Source organism: Pezoporus flaviventris, unplaced genomic scaffold, assembly GCF_033815535.1.
Source record: "Pezoporus flaviventris isolate CSIRO_AGI_PZ_B2104156 unplaced genomic scaffold, CSIRO_AGI_Pfla_v1 ptg000006l, whole genome shotgun sequence".
NCBI lineage: Eukaryota > Metazoa > Chordata > Aves > Psittaciformes > Psittacidae > Pezoporus > Pezoporus flaviventris.
The window spans coordinates 12,478,746-12,503,547 of record NW_026892554.1 but is presented as its reverse complement, the minus strand read 5'-3'; the positions used below and the strand labels follow the sequence as shown (position 1 = coordinate 12,503,547).

General features: G+C 38.5%; 1 protein-coding gene and 1 long non-coding RNA gene across 4 annotated transcripts in view; one reads left to right on the top strand and one right to left on the bottom strand.

The window, feature by feature from the left end:
- The window catches only part of DMXL2 (Dmx like 2), a 53,677-nt gene extending 44,903 nt beyond the window's left edge, over positions 1-8,774 (bottom strand). For all 3 annotated transcript variants that reach the window (XM_061446944.1, XM_061446945.1, XM_061446946.1), the window contains exon 1: positions 8,611-8,774. In XM_061446944.1, the coding sequence (XP_061302928.1) occupies positions 8,611-8,697 (87 nt within the window). In that variant the 5' untranslated portion in view covers positions 8,698-8,774. The remainder of the gene's footprint in view (positions 1-8,610) is intronic.
- A 95-nt stretch (positions 8,775-8,869) lies between these two features.
- LOC133265967 (uncharacterized) overlaps positions 8,870-24,802 on the top strand; it is a 36,382-nt gene continuing 20,449 nt past the window's right edge. Inside the window, exon 1 of the long non-coding RNA XR_009742205.1 lies at positions 8,870-9,051. This is a non-coding gene — a long non-coding RNA (uncharacterized LOC133265967). The remainder of the gene's footprint in view (positions 9,052-24,802) is intronic.

Genomic DNA, 24,802 nt, shown 5'->3' with positions numbered 1-24,802 from the left:
CCAAGAGTCTGCTGTTCAGGTGGACTAACTGAATTCGCATATAAATTTCTTAAATATGTGTGCCCCCCACTTTTTTTTTTTTTAAGAATAAGTTCTAGAACAATGAAAGCTTGCAGCTATTGGGAGAATAAATCACATATATCTGCCTGCCAACCTTCACCTGTCCTACTGTGTCAAAGTACTCTAAAAAGTTAATCACTCCAGATGATCTGTTCCACTGACTCCCACATTCAGGCAGAGAAATCCTCTCTAGCACCTGTCTACCAATAAGCCTTTCTAAAGTAAACATTTATAGCTACAATTCTCTTTCCTTAAAGGAAGTTTTCCACTGATTCCAATACAGTAGGCAGAAATTTTACAAGGGATGAATTAAGCAGAAGGTGCAAGTCCTCAACAGTCAATTTCAGATGGTACAAAATCACTTTGGCATTTTAACTTGTCCCCTGCTTCTTTCACAGGTGAATTTCCAAATTCCTGAGTCCTAGCCCTCTCCTTTGAACTTAAAAATCAGTTTAAAGGCTACCTGTACTATTTTTTAGAAGTGTATGAGAAGTTATTTTGATAGATTTACAGGATCAATGCCCACTGACGTGTACGTGAAGAGAATAGCGCAAGATGGAACTAGAATGAACAATTTAGGTCTCATGACCTTCTGCGTCTGCTTCTAATCCTCCTGGGAAGGAGCAACAAGTGAGAAAGTCTGAAGAAAAAGGTTTAAACTTAGTTAAAGTATAGTCACTGCTAAAACCAAGAAAGGAACAGCAATAAAAGCAATGAAGCAGAAACTCAGGCCTCAGAAATTAACACACCATACAATTGCACACAAAAATGAAAGCTGTTCAAAAGATAGACTGTCTGAAAGATTTCCAAGGTCATCTCATAAAAACAAAGTGAAACAGTGTTGTCTGAGTCCTCAAGCTCACAGCCGTTGTTCTGGAAGGTCTGAGGAACTGATACTAGAGTTATTCACAGTGTAAGCAGAAGAAGGGAAAAAAATGCAGCTGCTGTTAGAGGGAGATTATCTATGTAATGGAATATCCTAGCTCTCTGATGATTGGGCTATGCAATTATTAGATCCAATTGGAAGGGAATCAGTTATTAAAATGGAATAGGATTATTTCCAGAAAGTAAGAAAAAGAAAAATGGGATTGTGGCATTGAACAGAAAGTCTTTTCATTTTCTTGTTTTCCTATCTTTTTAATATTGGAATTTGTTGCAAAACAAACTCCATCAGTGGCATGGAGTGCTGGACAGGCCAGCAAATGTACACAAGTACAGAGGAAAACGATGGAGACCAGGATCTGAATGTCCATAAGCAGACAGAAAAATAAAAGCAGGTCTTCTTGTTCCAATAACTTATTCAGAATTTTAATGTTCAAAAGCAACTGGTTCTCCCATTTATTTCAAAGGGTGAACAATTAAAACAGCAAAGGATTTAAAGACCTTTTTTCCAATGGTTTGTTTCGTAACTACTAATACAAATTACTAAAAGACATGATTTAAATGGTTACCTAATACAGTAAAAAAAGTACAGATCCACTTCAAGCAAGGTCCTAAACCCTTCTGATACCCTATCTTTTCACTGTCAGTTTTGATAACTTGACTGGCAAATTTCAAACTAAACTAAACATAATTTACCTCTAGTTTCAATCCTGTTAGCAGGAGATAGGGACGTGTGTCTCAGAAACAACACAGGCAAAGGAAAAGACTTCTCAACTTTAATTGGCTTATGCTTACTATTCTCAAACATGCATGCTTTTATGTGTGTGTATAGTTAATAACACATGAATCAGAAAATACCCAACTGTGTCTGTTGACTCTGTGAGGCAAAACAATTCAGTGTCTTCCTTTTAAAACATTTTAGTTTCCCTCCTGTCCCTTATATGCACTTTATATTACAGTGACAAAGCAGTATATTTTTTTCTGACTAATTATACTATTTAGCACATTTTTACAAAGTTAAGTAAAAAACATGGTTGTGAAATAAAAATGTGGTTTACAGTAGTTTGTTGGGTTTTTTTTCTTCTTAAAGAATCATCGAGATGCAAAGATCTCTTTCCTGAGGGTACTTTTATTACTGTCATCCATATCCCTCCTACTCTTTGTCTGTGTTTGGCACTGCACCAACAAGTGACTCAGCACACCTAAGTGTCATGCCAGCAGAGAGGATCCAGTCTGTTAGGGAGCTTAGTCGGAACACATTTCCAACAGCAGGGTATCAGCCTTCAGCAAGTGCTGTCTCTTGGTAATTTTCTCAGTGTAGATATTTATTCTGAGAACGTGTCTCGTTTCTTGACAGTATATTAAAGTATATTTACCTTAAACCTTAAATTTACTTTAAGAAGTACATTTATTATAACCTTTGAGAAAAGGTGCCCCCTCATTTTAATGTGCCCACTTTTTCGCATTTATAGTCTCCAAATTTCTCAAAACAAAAAATATCAATATACTTTCATGTACTGGAAAATATTTCTGTATTTTATATGTCTAAAACCAAGTTTTCCTTTTGATTACTTTTACGAGGCTTTTCTTATATACTCAATATATTGAACGTGTTTATACTTGAACAGAACACATTTCTATTAAATCCTCTTTTCATTTTGTCCTTTCACTCCTTAAGGGGGTACTGCAGCAGAAGCACCCTACAGTGGCAAAAAACAGAGAAGTGTCATAATATTTAACATCATTACTTCCTTTTAAGGATTCAGCTGACAACATCTTCCGGAAGATCATTCATGCCACTACAGACATCTCCTGCCAGAAATAACAGTGGCCACAGTACTTGTGGCAGCAATCTGCATAGCCTGATGAAAGGAATAGAAAATCAGTAAGCTATACAAAAAGGGAAGATAGCAAATAAGATGCTGAGATACTGTTGTGCATGAGAGCAGCATAGAGCTCTTAAATAAACAGAATTCGCAGTCACTGAATGAAGCAATTTCAGTAAAACCCATCCACATAGAGTATCTGCCAAACTCCATTTCTAATGTCACTGATAACTTCTAAGAGAAAATTAAATGGAGCTGCAAAACAGCCAGAATGAAAGGATGACTTGCAGGATCCATAAGCAACTAATAAGCTGTAGTGTGCCAATGTCTGCTCTAACTCAAAATCTGGGACCACTGAAATGAACAACAAAGCTCTAATTGAATGCAGGAGCACCAGATGGAAGTAGGACATTGTGTCCTAAGAGTTTATGCTATATCCTCAATTTTCAAATAATACAGAAGCAGCATTTGCATCTCTTTCAGCTGCCCGTATTTTCTGGTTTGGTTGTCTAATTTTAATGTTGAATACTAGAACTAACAGACAGGGCAACGATTATTCCTTCACATTCTCAGCTTGTTTTCCTCTTTATATATTTTTCACTGTGTATACACACACACACACACACACACATACATACATACATACACACACACACACTTACAGAAAGATTCTTCTCCTTCTATAACCTGCAATTCTTTACAAATTTGGTGTAAATGAAATGGACAAGACATCTTCAAGCTCCAATGTGTGCTGTCTGGGGTACCGAGGCAGTTCAAGAAGGTAAATGATGTGAAGGGAACAAAATCAGCCCACAGTGGTATTTAAAAAAACCTCAGAAATTCATAAACATCTAAAATTACATAAATTAATTAAAATATGTATTAAAACCTGCATTAAAGCATGTGTTGACCTTATAGTACTCCTCCAGTATAACAACACTTGTCTTTAAGTTTCTGGCTATGGATAGTAAACGTAATATGCAGAAAGCCCTTCATTTTCCTACCTGTGATGAAGACAACTGAATTCTGAAATGTTTCCACACTCTCATAATGGATACAACATTTACACTTCCCCTTCCCATGGCTAAGTACAATTACACATATTCATGCAAACTGGCAAAAAAACCCCAACCAACCAACAAAACCAACCAACCCATTACTAGCTTGTGGCCTGTAGAACACTTCCCTAAATTGACATTCGAGACAAATTAATGATGAAACACTTTACAGTATGCTTACACACAGACTACAGAGAAAAGGGAACATAGTAAAGATTCAGATGTTAAGTGTCTGTAATCCAGTTCACATGAACATGACACAGTGGAGAACACACAGATAGAGATGATCCTGCCCCTCCATCCTGCTCTTGTGAGACCCCACTGGGAGCACTGTGTGCAGTTCTGGTGTCCTCACATAAGAAGGGCATGGAGCTGTTGGAGCAAGTCCAGAGGAGGCCACAGGGATGATAAGGGGCTGGAGCACTTCCTGTAGGAAGACAGACTGAGAAAGTTGGGGCTGTTCAGCCTGCAGAAGAGAAGCTGTGTGGTGAACTCATAGCAGCCTTCCAGTATCTGAAGGGAGCCTACAAGGATGCTTCAGAGGGACTCTTCATCAGGGACTGTAGCGATAGGACAAGAAGTAATGGGTTTAAACTTAAATAGAGGAAGTTCAGGTTAGATACATGGAAGAAGTTCTTTCCTCTTAGGGTGGTGAGGCACTTGATTGGGTTGCCCAAAGAAGTGGTGAATGCTCCATCCCAGGCAGTGTTCAAGGCCAGGCTGGACAGAGCCTTAGGCGACATGGTCTAGTGTGAGGCATCCCTGCCCATGGCAGGGGGTTTGGAACTAGATGATCTTAAAGTCCCTCCCAACTGCAACCATTCTATGATTCTATGTACAGGTGTATATATGTAAGTATAATAAATAAATGACAAGGATCTACAAATAAGGGTTTTAATAAGTAATTTTTCAAGAAGGATGAAGTAGAGTACGTAGCAGAGGAAACCTATTCTTACTCACTGTATTTTGTGGACATAATGCTTTAGATGAAGAATTTGCTGTTTTCAATTACAATAACAGCTTCTGAAATGCATTACACGCAGGTCCAGGCCAAGTATTAGTACTGGCATGGAAGCTGCCATGAAGCTTGTCCTTTTTAAAACTGAAAGAAAAAATTTCCCTTCTATCGGCAAAGTTCTTCTGTAAAGGTAAGTCTAAAATCCAACATTCTGATTTTTCATCAGTGTTTAGCTTTCCATATTTACCTTTTACAAGAGGCAAGTATTCATTAATCTTCTGTTTGTGAAAGCTTGGAACTTTTATATTTATAGGATCTAGCCTGCAGGTAACTGCCATATTTATGGATTATTTTTTTTTTATTTTATTTTTTTAAATCTAGATTGATCTTAGAAACAGCTACATATTCTGTTCAGAGTTTCAGGGGGGAGGGAAAAACAACCCTGAGCTTGGGCAAAGGGCAGAAGTCGTTCAAACAGAATCAGAACAGCTCATCGTCTTTATCTGAAAACACCTTATTCCACATCACAGAAAGTCAGGCTGGTTACATACATCCCACTTGGAGTTAAGGTCAGTGACTGAAAGCAGCTCAACATAAAACAGCTGCGTAATAACAAGAGCTAAGCAAAATCAACTGTGATTTGAGAAAAGCAGTTTACTACCTCTAAAAAGTTGTTAGCTGCCAGTTAGACTATGAGGTTCAAACAAGATACCCTTCTGTCTAGGCAGGGTCTGCTGTAAGGCCCTTCTGTATAAAGCTCAACTCTGACCTTTTGTAAACTCACTTGTGAAACACAGGTAATATTTGCTGAAAAGAGAACATGAAGCAACAGCAAATTGAGTAGTGCACAGGATTATTACCAGAACTTCCTTCATTTAGTACTTAAACCCTTTATTATGCAGTGTCCTTTTTGGAGCTCAAATGAAGGGAGGCTGAAGAGACTGCTTGGTAGAGCATAGCACTGTGAAGCTATTTTTCTCCTAACTGCCCTTCAAACTTTTCTTTCCTGTGTACTACCTTCCCTACAAGACCGGGCACAATACAGCTATAATATCCACAAGCCAGTTTATTAACCAAACATTTCTGTGCTTCACCCCTTATTTGGGAAATGCTTGATACACGTCAAGATTGCTGCAGGCAGACTGTGGGAGCACAGGGAGGAAAGAACACTATGTGCATTTCAGATAAAGGACTGACAAAAACTTTTTTGCCAATTTACAGCAATTGTCTCTGTTTCTCTGGATTTGTTTTGCTTATGGAGTCACTCCACTACTTGGGGTTTAGCAAGTAAAGAAAAATTAATGGCAAAGTAATTTCTTTTCCTTTTCTTATTCTAAGAATAACTAGATGACTTTCACCAAAGCTTTAAAAAAGTTGAGGCAGAACATGTCCTCATCTTAGTTCTAGCTACACTGACTTGGAAATAAAAGCTTACCACAGAAAAAAGGAAGGATGAAGAACAACCTTCAGAATTGCAGGGTCCCTAATTAGGAAAAAAAAAAATGTGTTCCTTCTCTCAGAATCCTGAGATTGCTGGAGATTGCTTGCATCTAAAGCAATAAAGCAAGTTCATTTTAAGGCCTTTCTCCTCTTCCTCAAAAAAAAAAAAAAAAAAAGGAAGGAAATATGCCCCAAACTATCAAATAGCAAATGCATATTTACGTGTACCCAAGCCATTATTCTGTTAAGTAGAGTAACTTCAACATGAGTGATTCACTTCTGCACACAAAAAGCTATATTTTCTAGTCCCTAAGATGAATCAGTTGCAGCAATTCTGAACTATTTCTCACACATTTTAAATGAATGCTCTAACATCAACCAAAACGCAAGCAAGCATACATGCACACAAATAAAGGCTCCTCTGCCACAGCCTAACTTCGCAAGGATTCATAAAGTACAGCACATACTGTGTAGATCTCCCTTCACCGCTTGCCCTTTCACTGCTCTGCTTCTGCTCTTAGAGGCTGACTTGGGTCTTAAGAGCACAATCAGACCCTGTCATGAATACAGATGATCTCTAAACTGCAAATCCTGCTTCATGACCTGAAGTTATGACTCCAAACAGTTTAACGGTTTCTAGGGGGAGGGGGGTAAAGCTATGTCAATACAGCATTACTGATGTTGACCAACTGAATTTAAGGTTAGGCACTAACAAAGGCGACACCTGCAGCTGGGGGTAGACTGAAGCTACTGAGAGTCACCTAGGTGACTAATTTCCCAAGAATTTGGATATAAGACCCCAAACTGTTTGCAAGCAGATGTTTTTAGCCATACTGTTTACTGTAGGATCAAGGTCTAGCTCACCAGTAAATAATACCACAGAGAAAGAAGAAAAGGGAAGAAGAACATTACAGCTGTGGAAATCCAGAATATACATTTATTAAGATAAAGTTATCCTTTTAGTTCCTTCTTTATTGTAGAATAAAAAATTGGATGCAGCAGCCACAGAAGACAGTGAGGTCTGTTATATGCAGTTCCAAAATTAACATGCTACCAAATGATTCTGCATTTCTTTTTTTGTAAAATGTGACTTTTGTTCTTGGGTAATTCTTGTGTAAACAACAATATATATATAATTCATTATAGATGTTATAAAATATATACAATATTATGAGAATAAGCATAAGGTTGTCTTTCGTAATACAAATTGACTGACTTTTCAAATTATCACAGTACAAAGAAACACATTAGTATATGAATGAGTAAATTATTTCTTATATAAATATAAAAAGTCACAGAGGTCCCGTTAACAGCAGTACGGCTGCATAGCACCAGAACAAGGAAAATAAAGGCAGACATGGCACCTATTTTTTTCCTAAAGACTTTGAAGCATTCATTACTGAAGTTAGACATCTGTGATGATCTAAAGTAAGCTTTAAATGTTTGACAAGTCTGCTGACAGTTATCTTAGACTAAAAACGACACTCTGTATCATTTAGCTGGGAATTGGTTTGTGCTTGGGATATAGCGTTGTAAATGTTAATAAAAAACCTAATGAGACAATTTATTCCCAAATAATAACGTACTGATTAGACAACAGTATGCAAAACACTGCAGGGGCTCATCACTCCTGAGAGTCAGAGAAGCATATCATAAACTGAGAAAGTGGAAATTAACACTGAAATAGACAAAAATAGCCAGTGGATGGTAAACAGATTTTATTATGTAAACTACCGGAATCCTGAAACTTACTTAGTGTATTTCCTTCAATTTCTTTCCGCTTCCAGTTTAAAAGGACCATCTGACAAATTTGTCTTTTATTAACCACAGTAATTGAAGCCAGACGCTCATCAATAGTGGACAGGCTTCTTAAAAAGCCTAGTGCAACACTCCTCTTCGCAGGAGGATCGGATACACACACACACACACACACACACACACACACACACACAAAACCCCAAGCACACATCAAGATCTGGGGACGCCCGACTCGGGGTTTCCCAGGTCCCTCCTCGAACCCGGAGCATCCCCAGAGCCCTCGCCAGCGATGACGGACGCACCCGGGGACCCCGGCCCACCCCAGCGCTGGCACTCCGGAGGGACGAGCAGCGCGGCCCTCCGCAGGCGGCGGGCTCGCGGCCTGCACCCCACCCATAAACACGCCGGCTGTCACAGCCCCGCCCCGCCGCTCATAATCCCCGCTTTAGCCACACCGGCATTCCCCACCTCGGTAATCCCAACCCCGGTAAGAGGGTCGCAGAGATCCTGCCCGTCCCCCGCCCCGCAGGTTGATCCCCTCCAGCCCCTCCCACCGCTCTCCTCGGGCCTACACGACACCCCCCTTCCCTGCTCCAGCCCGGCTCTCCTCTCGCACCGCCACCATTACCGTGAAGGGGATGTCCTCCACGCTGCCCACCGAGTAGCAGTTGTCCCCGGGGTTCACGGCGCCGGTGAGCACCTGGTGCAGATGCATCGCGGCGGCGAGCGGACGAGACCCGGATGGCTCCGCGCGGAGCCCAGGCCCTGCCCACTGCCGCCGCGGGCGGGCGAGCGGGCGGGCGGGCGCGCGCCGGGGAGGCGGAGCACGCGCAGGGCTCAGAGTGAGTCAGGTGAGGCGCGCGCGCACAGGGACCGCCCCCGCGCGAGCAGCGGCCGTTGTGCGCGCGCCCGGGAGGCATTTAAAGGCGCGGGGGGTGCCCGGGGAGGGTCATTGCTCGTCCTGTCAGCGCGGGGTCCCGCCACGGGGCGGGCCGCAGGAGAGCGCCGGGGTTGAAAGAGGAGAGGGAGGGACGGCTGAGGATGCGGAGCGCTCGGCTGGTGCCGTCAGGTGAGGGAGTGGCAGGGCGCCTCACGGGGCGGGCTGGAGGAAAAGCAGGAGTTGGAGGAGGAGGAGGTTATCCGCCTCTGCAGCGCCTGGGGAGGTGTGTCCCGTCAGAGGAGGGACTGGCAGCTCCTCCCTGGCTGGAGGCCGGCAGGTGCAGCCGCCGCTGCACTTTTATTAGTTACGTGCAGCCGTTCTGTGGATGGTTTGGGCTGTTCTCTTTAAGGATCCTCGCGTTTGGTCGTGAAGCTCTTTACGAAGCTTTTGGGAGTCTGCCTCTGGAGGCCACCAGCAGCTGCTGGCTGGTGTGTTGTAGTTGATCACTGAGGGGTTGTACTTAGCTATCGATTCAAGAGTGGAGCCGACATTAAGTCAGGCTGCTTTGTGTCTGTGAGAAATACACCATGTTTCAGGGTCGTTGTAAATACCATTTACTAGGAGTTGGTGAGAAAATTACCAGTACTTGACACTAAAAGCATAGCATGAGGAGGTGGGAGACCGCTGCTGTTTAAGGTGTGTGGTTGCGTTTTAGGCACATCGTGTGACCTCATGCAAATTATCGTGGGACTTACGCTGCTTTATTTGTGTTAACTGCCAAACGTTGTTGAAAACAAAGGCCTTTAAATGTACTTATCTTTTTCTGTCTCGGAAGTGTGAAGAAAGCTGGTTCCTGAAAAGTGTTTGGAAGGGATTCTAAACTCTGAAGGAGGAAAAACAAAATACTTTCTAGGCTGTTTGTCATGGTACCAAGAAAGTTCTTCGGTTTTGTGTACTAGGTAGTCTTGCTATTGTACCATTGGTGCTAATGATTGAACCTGCTAAAGTCAATCTCTTTTTAAGTCTATAGCAATCTTCCTTCAGGATTCATCTTGCCTTTCACCTCTTCTTGAAAGTGTACATCTCTTACCGAATAAATGAGTTTGCTCGGAATGTAGAGGCAAATGAAGGCATAACCAAGTTATCTTTTGCTGGAAAAAAAAACATTGTTGTAGCATTCACTGTTTTTTCAACTGCTGTGCTTGTTAAAGGCTTTTTTATTTTTTTGATGGGAACGGTATCTCTACCTGGGATGAAAGGGGAAAAAATACTTTGATCTTCAGTTGACCTGGTTGCATGTCAAACCACTATGTAATGTTCATATGTTTCCACTGATTAGTGTTCCATAACTTCTTTGATTGAAGACATTGTCCATATAAAATGTATGCTAATTTACAGTTGTTTTTTATTTTGGGTAAGTTTATTTTTTTTTTTCCCTGAATTCATGCAACAGGACTTAGAGGCAAAAGCAGTGTCATGAAGCTTTCTGTTTGATTTGGTTTTTTGTTTTTTTTTTGTTTGGGTTTTTTTCTGTTTTTTAAGTAAGTGAAACGAAGTCCAACTAATGCCTGAAAAGACAGCTAGCTTTTGAATTTGCACAGTCAGTCATAAAATTAAGTAGGATGCTAGGAGAATAGTATGATCCAAAGGAAAGCAACCTATGCAGGACTGCCTTTCATTTCAAAAGTGAAATACTGCACTCCAGGCTTGGTATCTTGAAACCTAAAGAACACAGTCCATTTCTAACACTGTCAGCTTTCCATGTTCCTCCTGAAGGCCTTTACCTGTCCACAAAAAAGAGAACTTGTGAGCATAACACTTTTATGTTTCTGTGAATGATTGTCTCAAAGCTTCACTGGGTTCTTGAAGTATTATTTTTGTGTTTTTAAAATTGTGTTTTTGCCTGAAGAAAAATTACTTGCCTGTTTTCTCTAGAACTCAAATCCAGCCATTAGCTTTACTTAGAGAAAATCCTGTTCTTTGATCCATAAGATGCAACACCTGTTCTTTAATATTGATTTCTGAACTGCAATGTGAGTTTCCTCTCAACCTTTGTTATTACTGACACAACAAGGTAGTTGCCAAAAAGATATTAGTATGTAAACATTGTCCCTGTAATGGTCTTAATTTTGTGAAGTGTTGCTCACTGTGTTTCTGTAGAAAGCCTTAAAGGCTTTATGAAGGGTGGTCACCTCTTACATACTCTTGAAAGGTTCTTGCTACAACACAATTTTTGCTTGGATATTTTTAAAAGATTGTGTTTATGGAAACTTGCTTCCCAAGGGATATCTAAATGCTGAATGCTTTTGGTAGTGCATAGGTGTCTTAACATCTTCCCCTCTTTGGACTCTTACTGTCCTGTAGAATAATCACTTGTACTTTCTATTTTACAGAAAACAAAAAAGGGCATTAAAAATGAAACTTTTTGGTAATTCTTTTAAACCACAATTGGGTACTTGTGGAGGAGGTAACTAATGATTAAAAATGCCAATCCATTAAGTGGTGAAGTAGGAAAAAGGACAGGCAATTTAAACAGCACAGGGGAGTTGAGGCACTTATTTGAAGGTGCTGACTTTCTGTGGCTAAGGAGAAGGCTATATCTAAGAATGCTGTCTTAATTCTCTTCAGAACCTTCAAGGCTTTTGTTTTGTTGACTTGTATAATTGTGATGGCAGTTGCAGACTGGTAGAGTTTTCTGTGGGGAGTGGGTTAAGACTTTTTTTATTTTGTAATTTTTTATTTTTATTTTTAGGAAATGACTGAGTAGATGCTAGACAAGCAGAGGCAGAATAAACATAAATTACTCCTAGTAGTGATATGTGGCATGACGTTATACTTTAATGACATAGGATTAAGTATTAACTGGTTCAGTTGGCTGAATTTGTGTGCTCTATGCCAAATCCTTATGTTATACAGAAGTTTAGCTACTGAACAAACATGTTTAGCGTGATTTTCTGAGTGTCTGGGTCAAATATGTGGTAGGAGGCACTGTTTTAATATAAATAGTTTTTTTTTTAAATGGAAGAATACTTTGTACTCTTGCAGTTCTGATCATCTGTGTATCTAGCTTTTCTACATATATCTTTCAAGTATCTGGAAACTAGATTTCCTTCAGTGAAGTCACAAATGGCCATATACATAGAGTTCTTTAACTTCTACTCTAAATGATGAATTAGTGGAATGACAAATGATTTTAAAGTCAGTTGCAGAAAAACAACTTCGTAACATAATAAAAACAGTTTGTATCAGACCAAGTGTTCTCATGGCACTAAATGTAAATGAAACGTGTCCTGGGAATTTCCCTATATCATCTTTATGGGGGTAAAAGCAAACAAACAAATCTCAGATGCATACTGAGTCAAAGGCAGATGTTTCTGTCCTTAAAAAGGACATGAATGGTGTTGCATGGGGTTATTTATAGTACAGACTTGTATCCAGGAACTCGAGGACACAAGAAGAGGATTCCGCTTATGAACTTCTGATGACTGTTTTCAGGCTCAGGCCACATCTTCAACACCAACCATTATATAAGCACCACAGCAAAGACTGAGGAAGACTTCAATTAAAAGCCCTTCTGGGGATCTTAAGCCAAAATATTTTGGACTGACATTTGGAAAGCCTGTCATCAGTTTAGGTTTGTGTTGATTTCTTGTAGTAGTTCTTGTAGTGTGTATTTATTTCTTCAATTTCAAGGTGCCTTGTCACTAATAAATTCTAACTTTATAAGGTGGTTATTATTCTTCTAATAAGAAAAAACTGTAAGGGAAGAATTTTTCTCCTGTGTTATTTTAATTTTTGTTTTCTGCATGGTACCCTTCTTGAATTTTACTGGCACCTATGTAGACTGTTTTAAAAACGTGCATCTTGATGTTATTTTGCCTAACTTAATTTCTGCAGGTACCTGAATGCATCCTAAATCATCATATTCTTAAGACTCACTGGCTTTTGGTAAGACCTTAACTAGCTTAAGTTTAAGCCTGTTACAATAGAAGAATAGATAATTATACTTCAAAAGATTGTAGTATGGATTTTTAAGTTGTATGTAAAATCAACCAAGCTTGTAACGCTATAGCTGTCACTTTTGCTTCCTTTGAACTGAAGATGTAAATAAAGTATGCAAACATTTATGGATTTAGCTGTTAAAAGTCACTATGAACTTACTTTCTTCTGTTTGCAATATTAGTAACAAATAAACCCTATTTCTCTATCTCAAAGTATACTGAGTGAGAAAGAGGAGTGGAAACAGTTTCCACACTGTTCAATTTTTGTTCTTTATATGCTCAGCAAAATCTCTGCAGAACGTACCTATAGTACCTAGCTAGGTATTTCAAACTGCCTCCAGAATGTCTTACTAATTTGTTGACTATAAAGGGAATTCATGAGATGTGTTTTCCCCTTATGGAAGTATACCACTGATCAGTGCAATTGGTGTACTGTGTGCTAATTGCTGGGGTTTAGTTTGGTTTGCTAATTTTATTTTTTATTTTTAGGCTCTACTCATCAACTCTGAAGTATTCATATCTATAGCATAAATTTTGTGACCTTGTTGACACTTGACCTGAGCTATTGCTAATTATCCCAATGGCATTTTCTTATGCTGAGAACAACATTGCAATGTATCTATATGGGCTGTGGCTTAGGCAGTGCTGATGTGTCTCCTGTGAATAAATTTGGGTCCCCAGTATTTAGCCTGTTGGCAGTTATGGATTGTTTGAAGTCAAGTAAAATAGTTATCAATATTCCTTCTTACTAACATAACTCTGAGGCATCTCTCACCAACTTGACTTAGTGGTGAAATTTATTTTTAAAACTTGAGGGAGGTTCTTGTGTCTAATTGACTTTTAAAAAGCTGGGGATATATTTAGTAGTGTCTGAGACTGCGTGAGTGATATTCTTCCCCCTCATCAATCAGTAAACAGTTGAAAATACAAAATCTACTGTGAAATGGAAAATTAAAAACCAAAAATTCCCCCAAATACCTCTACTTTAGATGCTTTGCCCTGATATGCTTCTCCAGCTGAAAAGTTAATTAGAAGCAGGTCCACTGAATAGTCTTTAGTTATCTTTTATCCATTGTAAACCAGTATTAGTGAAGGAAACTTCAGCTGGTAGTAAGCAACAGTAATACCAATGAGCAGTGTTTCAGTGAGTTAAATTTGAGTTACTGACCTTTTCTTAATGCAAGAAAGGTCAAATTATAATCTTTACTACATTTTTAGATGAAAAAGCTCACCCAAACAATGTTTTAGAGGTACAAAGTCCTGTGTTCAGTGAGAATTAAGTTGTCTGATTAGGAAATGGACTGACAAAGTTTTGCTTGATATATGACTTAATGACTTACTCAGAAAAATGGACTGGGATTTTACTTGTCCTTGCTGTTCTGACAGAGAACATTGTATGTTCTGTGGAACTTGACGTTGGTATCTTTATTGATACTGTTTCTGTGCTTTGGTGTTTGGTTTTTTTTGGGATTTTTTTTTTTTTGGTCTTTTTCTTTGTGTTTTTGTTTGTTTTTTTTTCTCCAAGGCACTGAAAAACCGTGTAACAAAGACTTCCCTTTCGCACTGGGCCTGTTTAGTCATAGGGTATTTTATCTAGAATCTTTGCTATCCTGAATTCTTTCTCAGGAAGACAGAGGTTCATCATCTTTGGTGGAGTTAGCGAGCCATAACTGCCATGGAATTTGCTGAACTTCAGATGTTCAGATGTTCCTTGGTTTAACACCTCATAATCTGTGTCCACAGAAAAGCATTTGAGAATTTCTTGCAGTAATACATAAAGAACATTAATATTGAAGGTATTTGCACTATATATTTGTAAATTGTGTTCTAGAAATGGCATCTAAGGAACATATCTCAAGAACAAAATGCTGTCAATATATTCAGTTGCTAAAATCGTGCATTGTAAGGTTTTTTTGGAGGTAGTAGGTTGAAAGATGAAACATGATTTGCAAAACTCTATGGACTTCATAGTTTTGAACTGGTGACTGACTCTTGTGGACTCTTTATTACTCATCATAATTAATAAAAAACAAGTTCCTGTTGGTAATAAACTAAATCTATTTCCTGGAATATTGCATATGGAACAACTCGGTTGTTTGTAGCTTTTCTGCAGAGAATGTGAGAAGTCCATAGAGGTTTTGAACTGTGGAGATTTGTAATGCAGGAACAGTTAAGAATCGTTGATACCTATGTCAACATATTTATAAGGAATATGTTGATTTTACTCTAGTTTTCAAACCAATCTGCAGAATGCTACAGGACATGTTAAAGTAAAATTTGCCTGACTGCTCATATTATTGTGAGCCTCTAGGAGTATTTTGGGATATGAACTGTGAGTCCTTATCTTGCAGACAATTCTGTGATTATAATAAAGATGTGTGCTTGTGGAAAAACATTCCCTCGGTTCTTAGAACCACAAACAGGATATGAGAAATGAACCAAATGGTAGCCATCATTAATTATGCTATGAAACAAATTCACTGAAAGAGCACTCTAGATATCTAGTCATAGACCTCAAATTAAATCAAGATAAAAGGTGAAATTTGGGCCTAAGTAAACAAATAGTTTTTGTCAGTGACTTGGTGGGAAAAGTGTTTCTTGTGTTCTTTAATTTGTATATATTTCTTTTAGGTTTTGTTGTACTGTCTTAACTTGTGTCTCGCCTGCTCATTACCACTGAGTTAAGTGGTATGTGCCAAACTCCTCTGACAGGTCAGTGATGTGTACGTGTGTTCTGAGGGTGCGCACAGGAGTAAGTCATTTAAATGGTGGTGATATTTGCCAGCAGCGTGATATGGAATGCTGCCTACTGCATCGCACAGAACTGCTACCATCTGTTCACAAAGGTTTGCTGCGTTGAGGGGAGCACAAAATTGTATAATTTTCCTTAAGTTAAAGCCTGTGGAAAAAAACTTGCTTTTTTTTTTTTTCTCTCTGAATATTTATTTTCTCTGAACTCAAATAAAGTCTCTTTTTTCTTTTAATATTTTGAAATTTCCTTGAATCTTATGATGTTAAGAGGCTTTAGCTATGTAAATAATATTTTCTTCCATATCTGATCAACAGTGATTTTTGTATATGTGTTTTGCTTTGCTTTTCCAGCAAATACGTAAACCCAGTAATTGAGGTGTCAGGCCTAGCAGCCTGTTAGGTGGATCATATAGTATTTATTCTGTCTTAATAATAATGTACCCAAAAAGGGATCACTTAACATTGACCTTGTAGTCATAGTTATCAAACAGTCTGTATTTTGATTTTTTTGAGTTAAGCAGATCAAACAGACTAGTCACAGTTGCTGCCGTATTTGTTACTCATGGGTGCTTGCCATTATTTTTGGCCAAATAACTTATTTAAAACAGTTTTATTTTTAGTACTGACTGTGCAGCCCAACATACAACCAGCAGTGGGGTGGTCTGTAAAGGATCTCAGACTACCAGTGTTTAGTGTCAGATACTATATTGTCTAAGGGCAGCTGGTCTTAAATACAAGTGTTTATTAAGAAGGCCAGCAAGCCTGAGTAGGACCATTCATCGTCTTTGAGTATTTTCCCATCTGCAAATAGCTATTTGGACACCAGCTGTGCTCTATTACTGAACTTTACTGAGCAATCTGACATAAGGCATAGGGTATCTGTAAGCAGTGTATTCTGATGTTCAAATGGTCTCCAGTTTTCCCTATCCCAACACCTCTTTGTGCCTCATTAACCTGTTCTGGAGTCATAAGCTTTCGGTTAGCTAAAGAATCTGTTAGTGTTTTGCTGGTGATGACTCCAATAGGTGCTACTTCTCACCTTCTCTCTCTCCTCTTTGCGAATCTCTGGAGCAGGAGACATCCAGGCTGAACTTCTGTGTTTTCAAACTGTTTTTTACCAGTAGCATCGCAGTACACCTTGACAGTTGCTCCAAGTAGTGGATTATGTCAACCTTGAATGTTGCCTGCTTTGTATCAAAGAGCCAAAATAATGCTGACAGGCTTGAGAGCAGCCAAGTTCTCTCTCTTTTGTTCTTGAACTGAGCCCAGTGCCAGCACAAAGATTAATTATTCCCATTATGTCTTGGTCCTAAATCGGTAAATAAAACTGAAAAGGAGAGATGCCTAGGATATATGGTTCAGCATTGCAAATGCCTGGATTATTTGGTTCTGCCATGATCAAGAAATGTACTAGCTATAAATCAGCTGTTTTGTAATCGAGCTGTATAATATTTTATTATGGTTTATACAGCTTAATTTGATGTTTAGTTGCTTAGACCTCTAGTACCAGTGCAAATTCTCCATCTGTACAGTTGTACTAATGAAGTAAAGAACTTGGAATAATTTTTAGTGCTGGCTGTTGACTGGAATCTCTGTTCTGAAGAAAACTATGAAACATTTTACTGAAAAATAGAAACCAGAACAACTATGAAGGAGGAATAAAAAAATAAAAAAAAGTGGGCTGTGTTTTGTTTTGTTCCTTTTTTTTTTTTTTTTTATTCCTCTCCCCTCACTGCCCCCACCCCCAAGGTGGGTAACTTGGAAAACCTGGAAGCTTCTGCTTTCCAGTTCCCACTGCAGAGAATGAAAGTGCCTCTAATATATATATATATATATATATATATATATTTTTTTTTTTTTTTTTATTTTTTTTTTTTCCCCTGATGGGGAAGAGATGAGTGGATTTACGTGTTTGGCTACATAGAGCCCAAAGGCCTAAGGGAATTATCCTGCTATCTGCACTTCTGTATGGTCATTTTACAATCATGTTGACAAAACTATACAATTTTTATCTTGGTGGTAAGACGTATGCAATACATATAGATTGCCAATGTGCCTAAAAAATATATGCAATATAGGTCCATTTCTAGACTTTGGTCTTTTGGCTCCTTCAGCTTCCAAGGCACATAGTGGTTGAATGTTGTTGGCTTTTTTCTCTTGCTTCCAGCTGAAAAATACTGAACAGATGGTAGTGGGAGAAAAAATGACAAGGCAGTGCAGACAGTGTGATTAATTTATTGGGGGTTTAGGTGTTTTTACTTTTGTGGGGTTTTGTTTGTTTGTTTGTCTTTGTTTTTTATGTGGGAGGGTAGTGCACATGCTACAGAAAAAGTAGCAAAAATATACAGGTATGTATTGAGCATTGTTATCCATGCCTCAGAAATGTCTTCAGTTGCTGGAGGAAGATGTAGTGGGAAAGGAGCTAGTCTGCGCTACTATGTTTAGAAAGGGTTGCACCCATCAGGTAACATTTCAGTGTTTCAGAGCTCTGCCAGATGGTGTTAGCTGTGAGAAAGTTCTGTGATTCATTTCGTAAAATGTTTGTTGTGGCAGATGAGGAGCTTCAGACTTGTAGGTCCAGCCAATGGTAGAAACCACCATTGGTCTCACCAGATGTGATGCTGGATATAAAGGAAACTTCTCATGATGCTACTTTTAGACCTGGTTGCTTTCTTCAATGAGATGCAATTGTAAATTGTTTTTGCTTGCAGCTCCATCTGAGGGTTCAGCAAACCTTAAATTTGCTATTTCAAAACCCTAAGAGAGCTACTTGGAAATATAAAAAAAATTCACTGAATTTTCCTTTGCCTTGTGTTTACAGTAACTGATCAAAGGAGAAATGAGTTTTCACTTAGATTAAATTCTCTCCTCCCCACTTTAGAACAAGAAGTAGGAAGATTAGCCCAGGAATGGGGTTTCTAGTAGAACAACAAAAAAGGGATGGGGGAAGGCTGGAATAACATTCTTAAAAAAACTCTCTGGGGACAAGAACTGCAAGGTAGTATTCTAATGATCTACACTAGCAAAAAAACCCTCCAAAACCTTTGTATAGCTCACTGTCAGTTTGCTGTTCAGAAATATTTATTATTCATTTCCTAGTTTAGTGTCTCAAAGTTCAAATCTGACCCTCCTTGCTGGTAATTAGGAAGCAGCAATGCTGTGAAGTAGGTCATAATAATTTCCTGAGGAATAATCTGGTAGCTGCATTGGGGAAAATGACTAAGCATCCTCAAAGGCAACATCACATGTTATGTTACAGGAAGGGCCCATACTGGCAGAATGGATATATAGAGAAACACCACAGAAGCCTTTTAGTTTCCTTATAAGCTTTTGTAAGTTAAAGAAAAGTATGTCTAGGTTACAGATAATTGCAAATGAAACTCCCCTCCCACCTGTAAAACTGAAAAAGCATGAAACCCATGGAATATCCAAAGCTATTTCAATTTACATAGTCAGAATCACCTATTCAGGAATAGGGCTTCATGTGTCAAGAAGTGATTATGGAATAATTCTGCCTTCCTCAGCCTCAAGAGACAAGATATTCAACTTCAATAGTGCAAGTCAGGCTTTTAGCTGTGATAGGGTGTTTTTTGTGTTTGTGGAGGTTTTTTGTTTGTTTTGGGTTGTTTGTTTTTTTTTTAGTGGGTGTGTTTGCTTTTTGTTTTGTTTGGTGTGTTTTTTGTTTTGCCAGAAGTGTATGTGTTTTTCTGTTGTGCAATTGACAGATGCCAGAGAACTTACGAAGTAAGTCTTCTGATCCCAGAATATTTTTATTGATGCTGTAATAAAGACAAGTGTATTTAAAAAGAGCCTGTGCCAAAGAGATACTTTGGACCTTAACTGATAGAAACCAGCACTGCTTTGCTGTCTTTAACAGATCTGTATCTGCTGACATCATTTCAGGATCCTTCTCAATCTCGTTGCAATATCTGTTTTCTTTCTGCATTCATTTATGTATCTTCCTTGCAATAATCCCATCAAATATGTATTTTATTATCTAATGAAAAAGTATGGGGACAAATAGCAAGATAACTTTGCTAGCTTGTCTGTACTGTATTTTGACCAGATTGTTTCTATTCATGTCATTTTGTCAGGCTTCTTGGAATGATGCATGCTGAATACTCAAGCTGCATAGCACTGGAGAAAGGAAAGCAGTAACACATGCATATTGTGTATGTACACATTACATATGAGTTGTATGTTAAATATCTGGTGTTAAAAGGGAAACAAGCATGTATCTTCTGTCAGTCAGCATACAGTTTTCACAAAGGGAAGCCTTCACTAAGTGGGACATGATGAGTTTGGGATGATGTGTGAAAGAAATGGAACCATTGGTGATGGTATAAAACTTTAATGAGATGTACTGTTATTAGGATAACACTTCTTTATATTCCTTAAACTTAGTGCTTCCTAGCAAGATTGTATAATAGTAGTAGAAAACTTACTCTTTTTTGAATAATAAGCAATTTTTGAGGAAATGGGTAATACTCTACTTTTTTTTAAGGATAAATATGTTCTCAGTACTTGAGATTTAAAATTACGTTTTTTTTATAGCTGATCCTTCCCATTGAAAAGAATCAGAAGAACAACTTGGATATTTCACTTAGAAAACTGTATGTTAAATATTGTTATACTGAATGCCTAAACAATCTTATAGTGAAAACAAAAAGGTTAATTTTGTCCTGAATGATTTATTGTATGTACGTCTTTTGTGAAGGGATTAGAAAGCTGACAACATCTTTTGTGAAGTGATTAAAAGCTGACAACTTGACAACTGCTTTTGCTTAACATGATGAAAGAAAATATTTTTAATTAATTTGCTGTATTGAGGCTAAAATAGAGCATTGCTCATGGGAATTTAATTTACTTGCAGCAAAAAAAAAAAAGATATATAGCCTTCTCACCTCTAAACCTCACTTACAGATCAACCATACAGACATAAAAAGCACACTGAAAAGTTCTTGTCAATGCTGTATTTTATTATTAGTTGGTAAAAGATTATAACAAAGGAGCTGTTGATTTTTACCATAGGAGCATATTGGCTCTTTTGTTCTCTTTGGCATCAACTGATTAGCTTGGTTTGTTCTCAGAACGATTGCATGGAAACAGTTGCTTTCATGTATTGTTGCTCTATGCCAGGATTTCCTTGCTTGCTAAATTGGATGCTATGAAGTTAGAGTTGAGGCAGAAATAGCATTGATTCTTGGGAAAACACACGGACCTCCTGAGATTCTGTACTGTCATTTATTCATCTGCTTAAAATTAATGTGTCCTAAATATGTAGGTATTATATGAAGACTTAAGAATTACCAAAGCATGTGGAAATATTTCCATCAGAAAACACATGTAAAATGTAGTAGCTCGCTCCCTTTTCGTAGAGCATTAGTGACACCCAGTGGTGATATTCTGCTGTGGACAGTCTAAGCTTTTTTTTTCCCGTATAAAAACTGGAGCTCAGAGAACCTATGGGAAAACTGTTTGAGATCCATGTCCCTTTGTTAGGTATGTATTTTGCTCGTACTTTAGTTTCACAAATTTGAATAAACTTAAGTAAAGAGATTAAAGGGGAAAAGAAGCACTTAAAACTTGCTTTGAAATGGTTCTCACTTTATCACTGACTTGACAATGGGGAAAGTTTTCTGTGCTTCCCTACATCCCCTCTTTTTTTTTTTTCTTTCCACATTTTTAAAATGGTGCACTGTAACATTTTATTTATTCTTCCACTGGTTTAAGTAACTATACAGTAAACTGGGTTTACTATTTTAACACGACTGTCATCCCCCTTTTGTACCCTGCTTGTTTTGCTAGGACTTGATTTGTTGTTTTGCAAATACATTTAATAAGTGACGAATGTCGGCAAGGTATTTTGAGATTATGGGTCCACTGTTGCCTATTCAGAAGCAAAATTTACTGTTGAAGTCACTGAGAGTTTTGTCCTACTAAGTTCCTTAGGATTAATTTCTTTCTGTTGTTGTTGTTCAACCTGTAGCGAGTGGTTTTAGTGTTTGTCTAAATACTCAGGCTTGGAAACAAGCCTTCTAAATATGGGTGGTCCCCAAGGTATGATTCTAACAGAGGATATGAAAAGGCCGGGCAGCAAGACTTCATACCTCAGGGACATACAAAGATGATATGCTCTTACTAGTACCTTTCTGGGCTTTAGAAAGTTGCATTAAGAAAGGAAAAGAAGACTTGAGAGAGATGGAGGGTAGGTGGGGGGAAGAAGATAATCTAATGCATGTAGAACCTTAGGTTATGAACCTCTCTGTGTTCAACTAGGGGATGATGTAAACTTTAAGCTTCATGAGGAAGATCTGGGTACAATTCCTTACTTTTACATGTACTTGGGCAAGTCATATAGGTCTAAATACATCTTCATCTGTATAGTGGTGATATTGGTGTTTTCTTCCTCTTCAGAAGAGATATGCTAAAGATTAGTGATAGTATTTTTTTTAATGGGAGCCAGGGCAGTGCAGTATGCAGGTGCAGAAAGCCTGTTGGCATTGACTGTAATTAGGGTAAAATCCTACTTTCTTCAAAGGCAGGCATCATTTACCAAGCATGTCAAACCCAGCAGCTTCTTCTGTCTCCATTTTAGAAGGTAAGCCGAGCTAGCATGGTTTATGACCTTACTTCAGTGTCATTGCCTTTGCATGAATTTGTTCAAAATTTCTATTCCCTTTGTTTCGTAAAATGAAACATGGGTATGTTTCTTGCCTGGAAGTGTGCTGGTCCTTTTTCTGAAGGTGCTAAGGGTAATTAGAGAGTTTGACTGCCCTTCTTCAGCATCTGTTTCCCGAGAGATGCTGCTGTGAAGGTGCTGGTTTGGGTCTTGCAATGAGCAGCAAAAGGAACTGACTGTAAACCTGAAAATAGTCACTCAGCGCTCTTGAGCATGTAGTATCTACGGCCTTTACTGGCCAATAATTCCAATACACACAATATTTCTGTGTAATATTGATCAATTTAGAACAGCTGATATTTCCATTCAGGGTGGCTAGTACTCTGCTTATGATTGCAGAGGAGAATCCATGAAATTGAAATGAGACCAGTGGTGGAATTGATTTTCTTGTATCTGTCTTTCTTTATCAAGACTTGAGCTGAAATATTAAAATATAATGTTGGGATTTTTCAGATGCATGCATTTAACTACAGAATATATTCATCATATCTCCCAGAGAAATGAATAATACCATGAGGAGCTATTTAATCATGAGCATGGAGATTGCTCTGCAGATTGCTGTACTCTGACAGTGCCAGTCAAGATGGAATAAGAAAAGTTATGCTGGGAAACAAGGTGTCAGGTTCATAGTTACTTAAAACCAGTAAACATAGTCTGTACTTTCTTAACAACAGAGAAATATGTGCAGAGGGAAGCAACAACATCTGTTCTTATTAACTAAATTGAACAATACAAAATTAGAAGTATAATTTACAGTTCTTTGTGTACTGTCTCATGTTATCAATACTGGGAGATACTTTTGCTGAGGAGACTGGAATTAAGAATATTCTGTTGGAGACTGAGTTATTTAACTCTCTTTCATATTTAAAGTACTGAGCATATATTCAGTTAGGCTATGAAGCTTGGTAGGCAGTCGCAGGCAGCCAGCTCCAAACGTCTAAAAGCTCATTATTTTAAGCCTAATCTGTGTTTTAGTGGTTCTTCTTTGTGTAGTTGCATAATGTATTTTGTTTTGCTGCTGGATAAAGTTCAGCGGGTATCAGCTGAACTTGTGAAGGTGTGACATATATCATGTATATGTGTTCCAGTGTGACAGCATTAACATAGTTGTGATGAAGCATGTTTCTTTCACATAGATGTGCTTAAGGTACTAGCCTTTAGCTTATAGATGTGAAGGTTCCTAGGCACAACAGGAATTTTAGTGGAAGAGATGGTGCCGTGTGGAGCCTGCTTTTAAAGACAAGAGACAAGTGAATGGAAGAAGATCAAGTGAGAGATTAAGTGTAACAACATGCCAGCACACCTCAGCAAGATGAAGCAGCGATGCTTCACCGTGACAGCTATAGGACTTTTGTTGCTCAGTGTGACATTTGAGTGTTACAAAGACAGTCTGTGTTCTGATTGTCTACAAATCCCATCTGCTTTAGTGACAGGTCTTCCAAGGAAGGACTTTATAATTGACATATCTGCCTGCTGTTGTTCACTTGACATCACCAAAAGAGCATGGTGATGTCTACAGTAATGAACTGAAAGCCCACCAGTTTTGTGGGCTTAACTGTTTTTGCCTTATTCAGCAGTTGAGTCTAGGTATGTACTGGGAGAGTATAGATACAAGGCAAAGTTTGGATGGGAGCACAGGTAGCACACAGTTAACGCCATTAATGAAATTATATGGTTTGCTCTGGCTGATTATGTATACACTTAGTAAGTTTAAGTCAGATTTTAATCTCTCTAAATAAGCACCTTTACAAATCATGGCTGATAAAAAAACTTCTGTAAACTGACATGGGAATTTCTTCTGCTTTTGCGTGGAAAAACCTACTGCTGAGGGGATGGATCTAAAATTCTTGATTAGGCTCAGCTTTTTAGAAGAATGGAGCATGGATAGGATAGACTTTAGGAGGCAGTCTACACCCACAAAAGCCAATGGTAAGAAATACAGGAACATCCGTGTGAGGAGGAACAACTGCTAGAAGCTGTAGGCATGTTCAACAGCACCTCTGCAATAGCCACTTTCTCTTTAATATGGTACCACACCTGAGTAGCATGGTCTGAATATAAGGAGGTTGTAGGTTATTTCGAGAATTTACTAGACTCTACCAAAATTTTAAGTCTTAACAAATGAACACTCAGAACATAGGTTTTTTTTTATGCCTTGTCATTTAATTTGTTTTACAAATCAGACGTAGACACCAGCCAATAGACATGAGGTTGGTACCAAGGATCCGATTTTCAAGCAGTGGTATCTTCTGCTGAGAAGTGTTTACAGTTTCTTGGCACTAGTAGGCAGATAAGGGAAATGGTTGAGGCAGTGTGGTGTTTGTGGAGGGTTTTTTTGTTAGGTTGTTTTTCCAAACTGTTCACTTTTGCATAAAGGGAGTGTTTCAAAAATTGCCATCCCAGAGTATGTATTTCAAAAAATGTGTGTAAGAAATGAGATGTGTAAATAGAATAGGTGGAGTCATTCTGATGGGTTGGGGTGAACGCAACACAGTCTTTTCAAGTT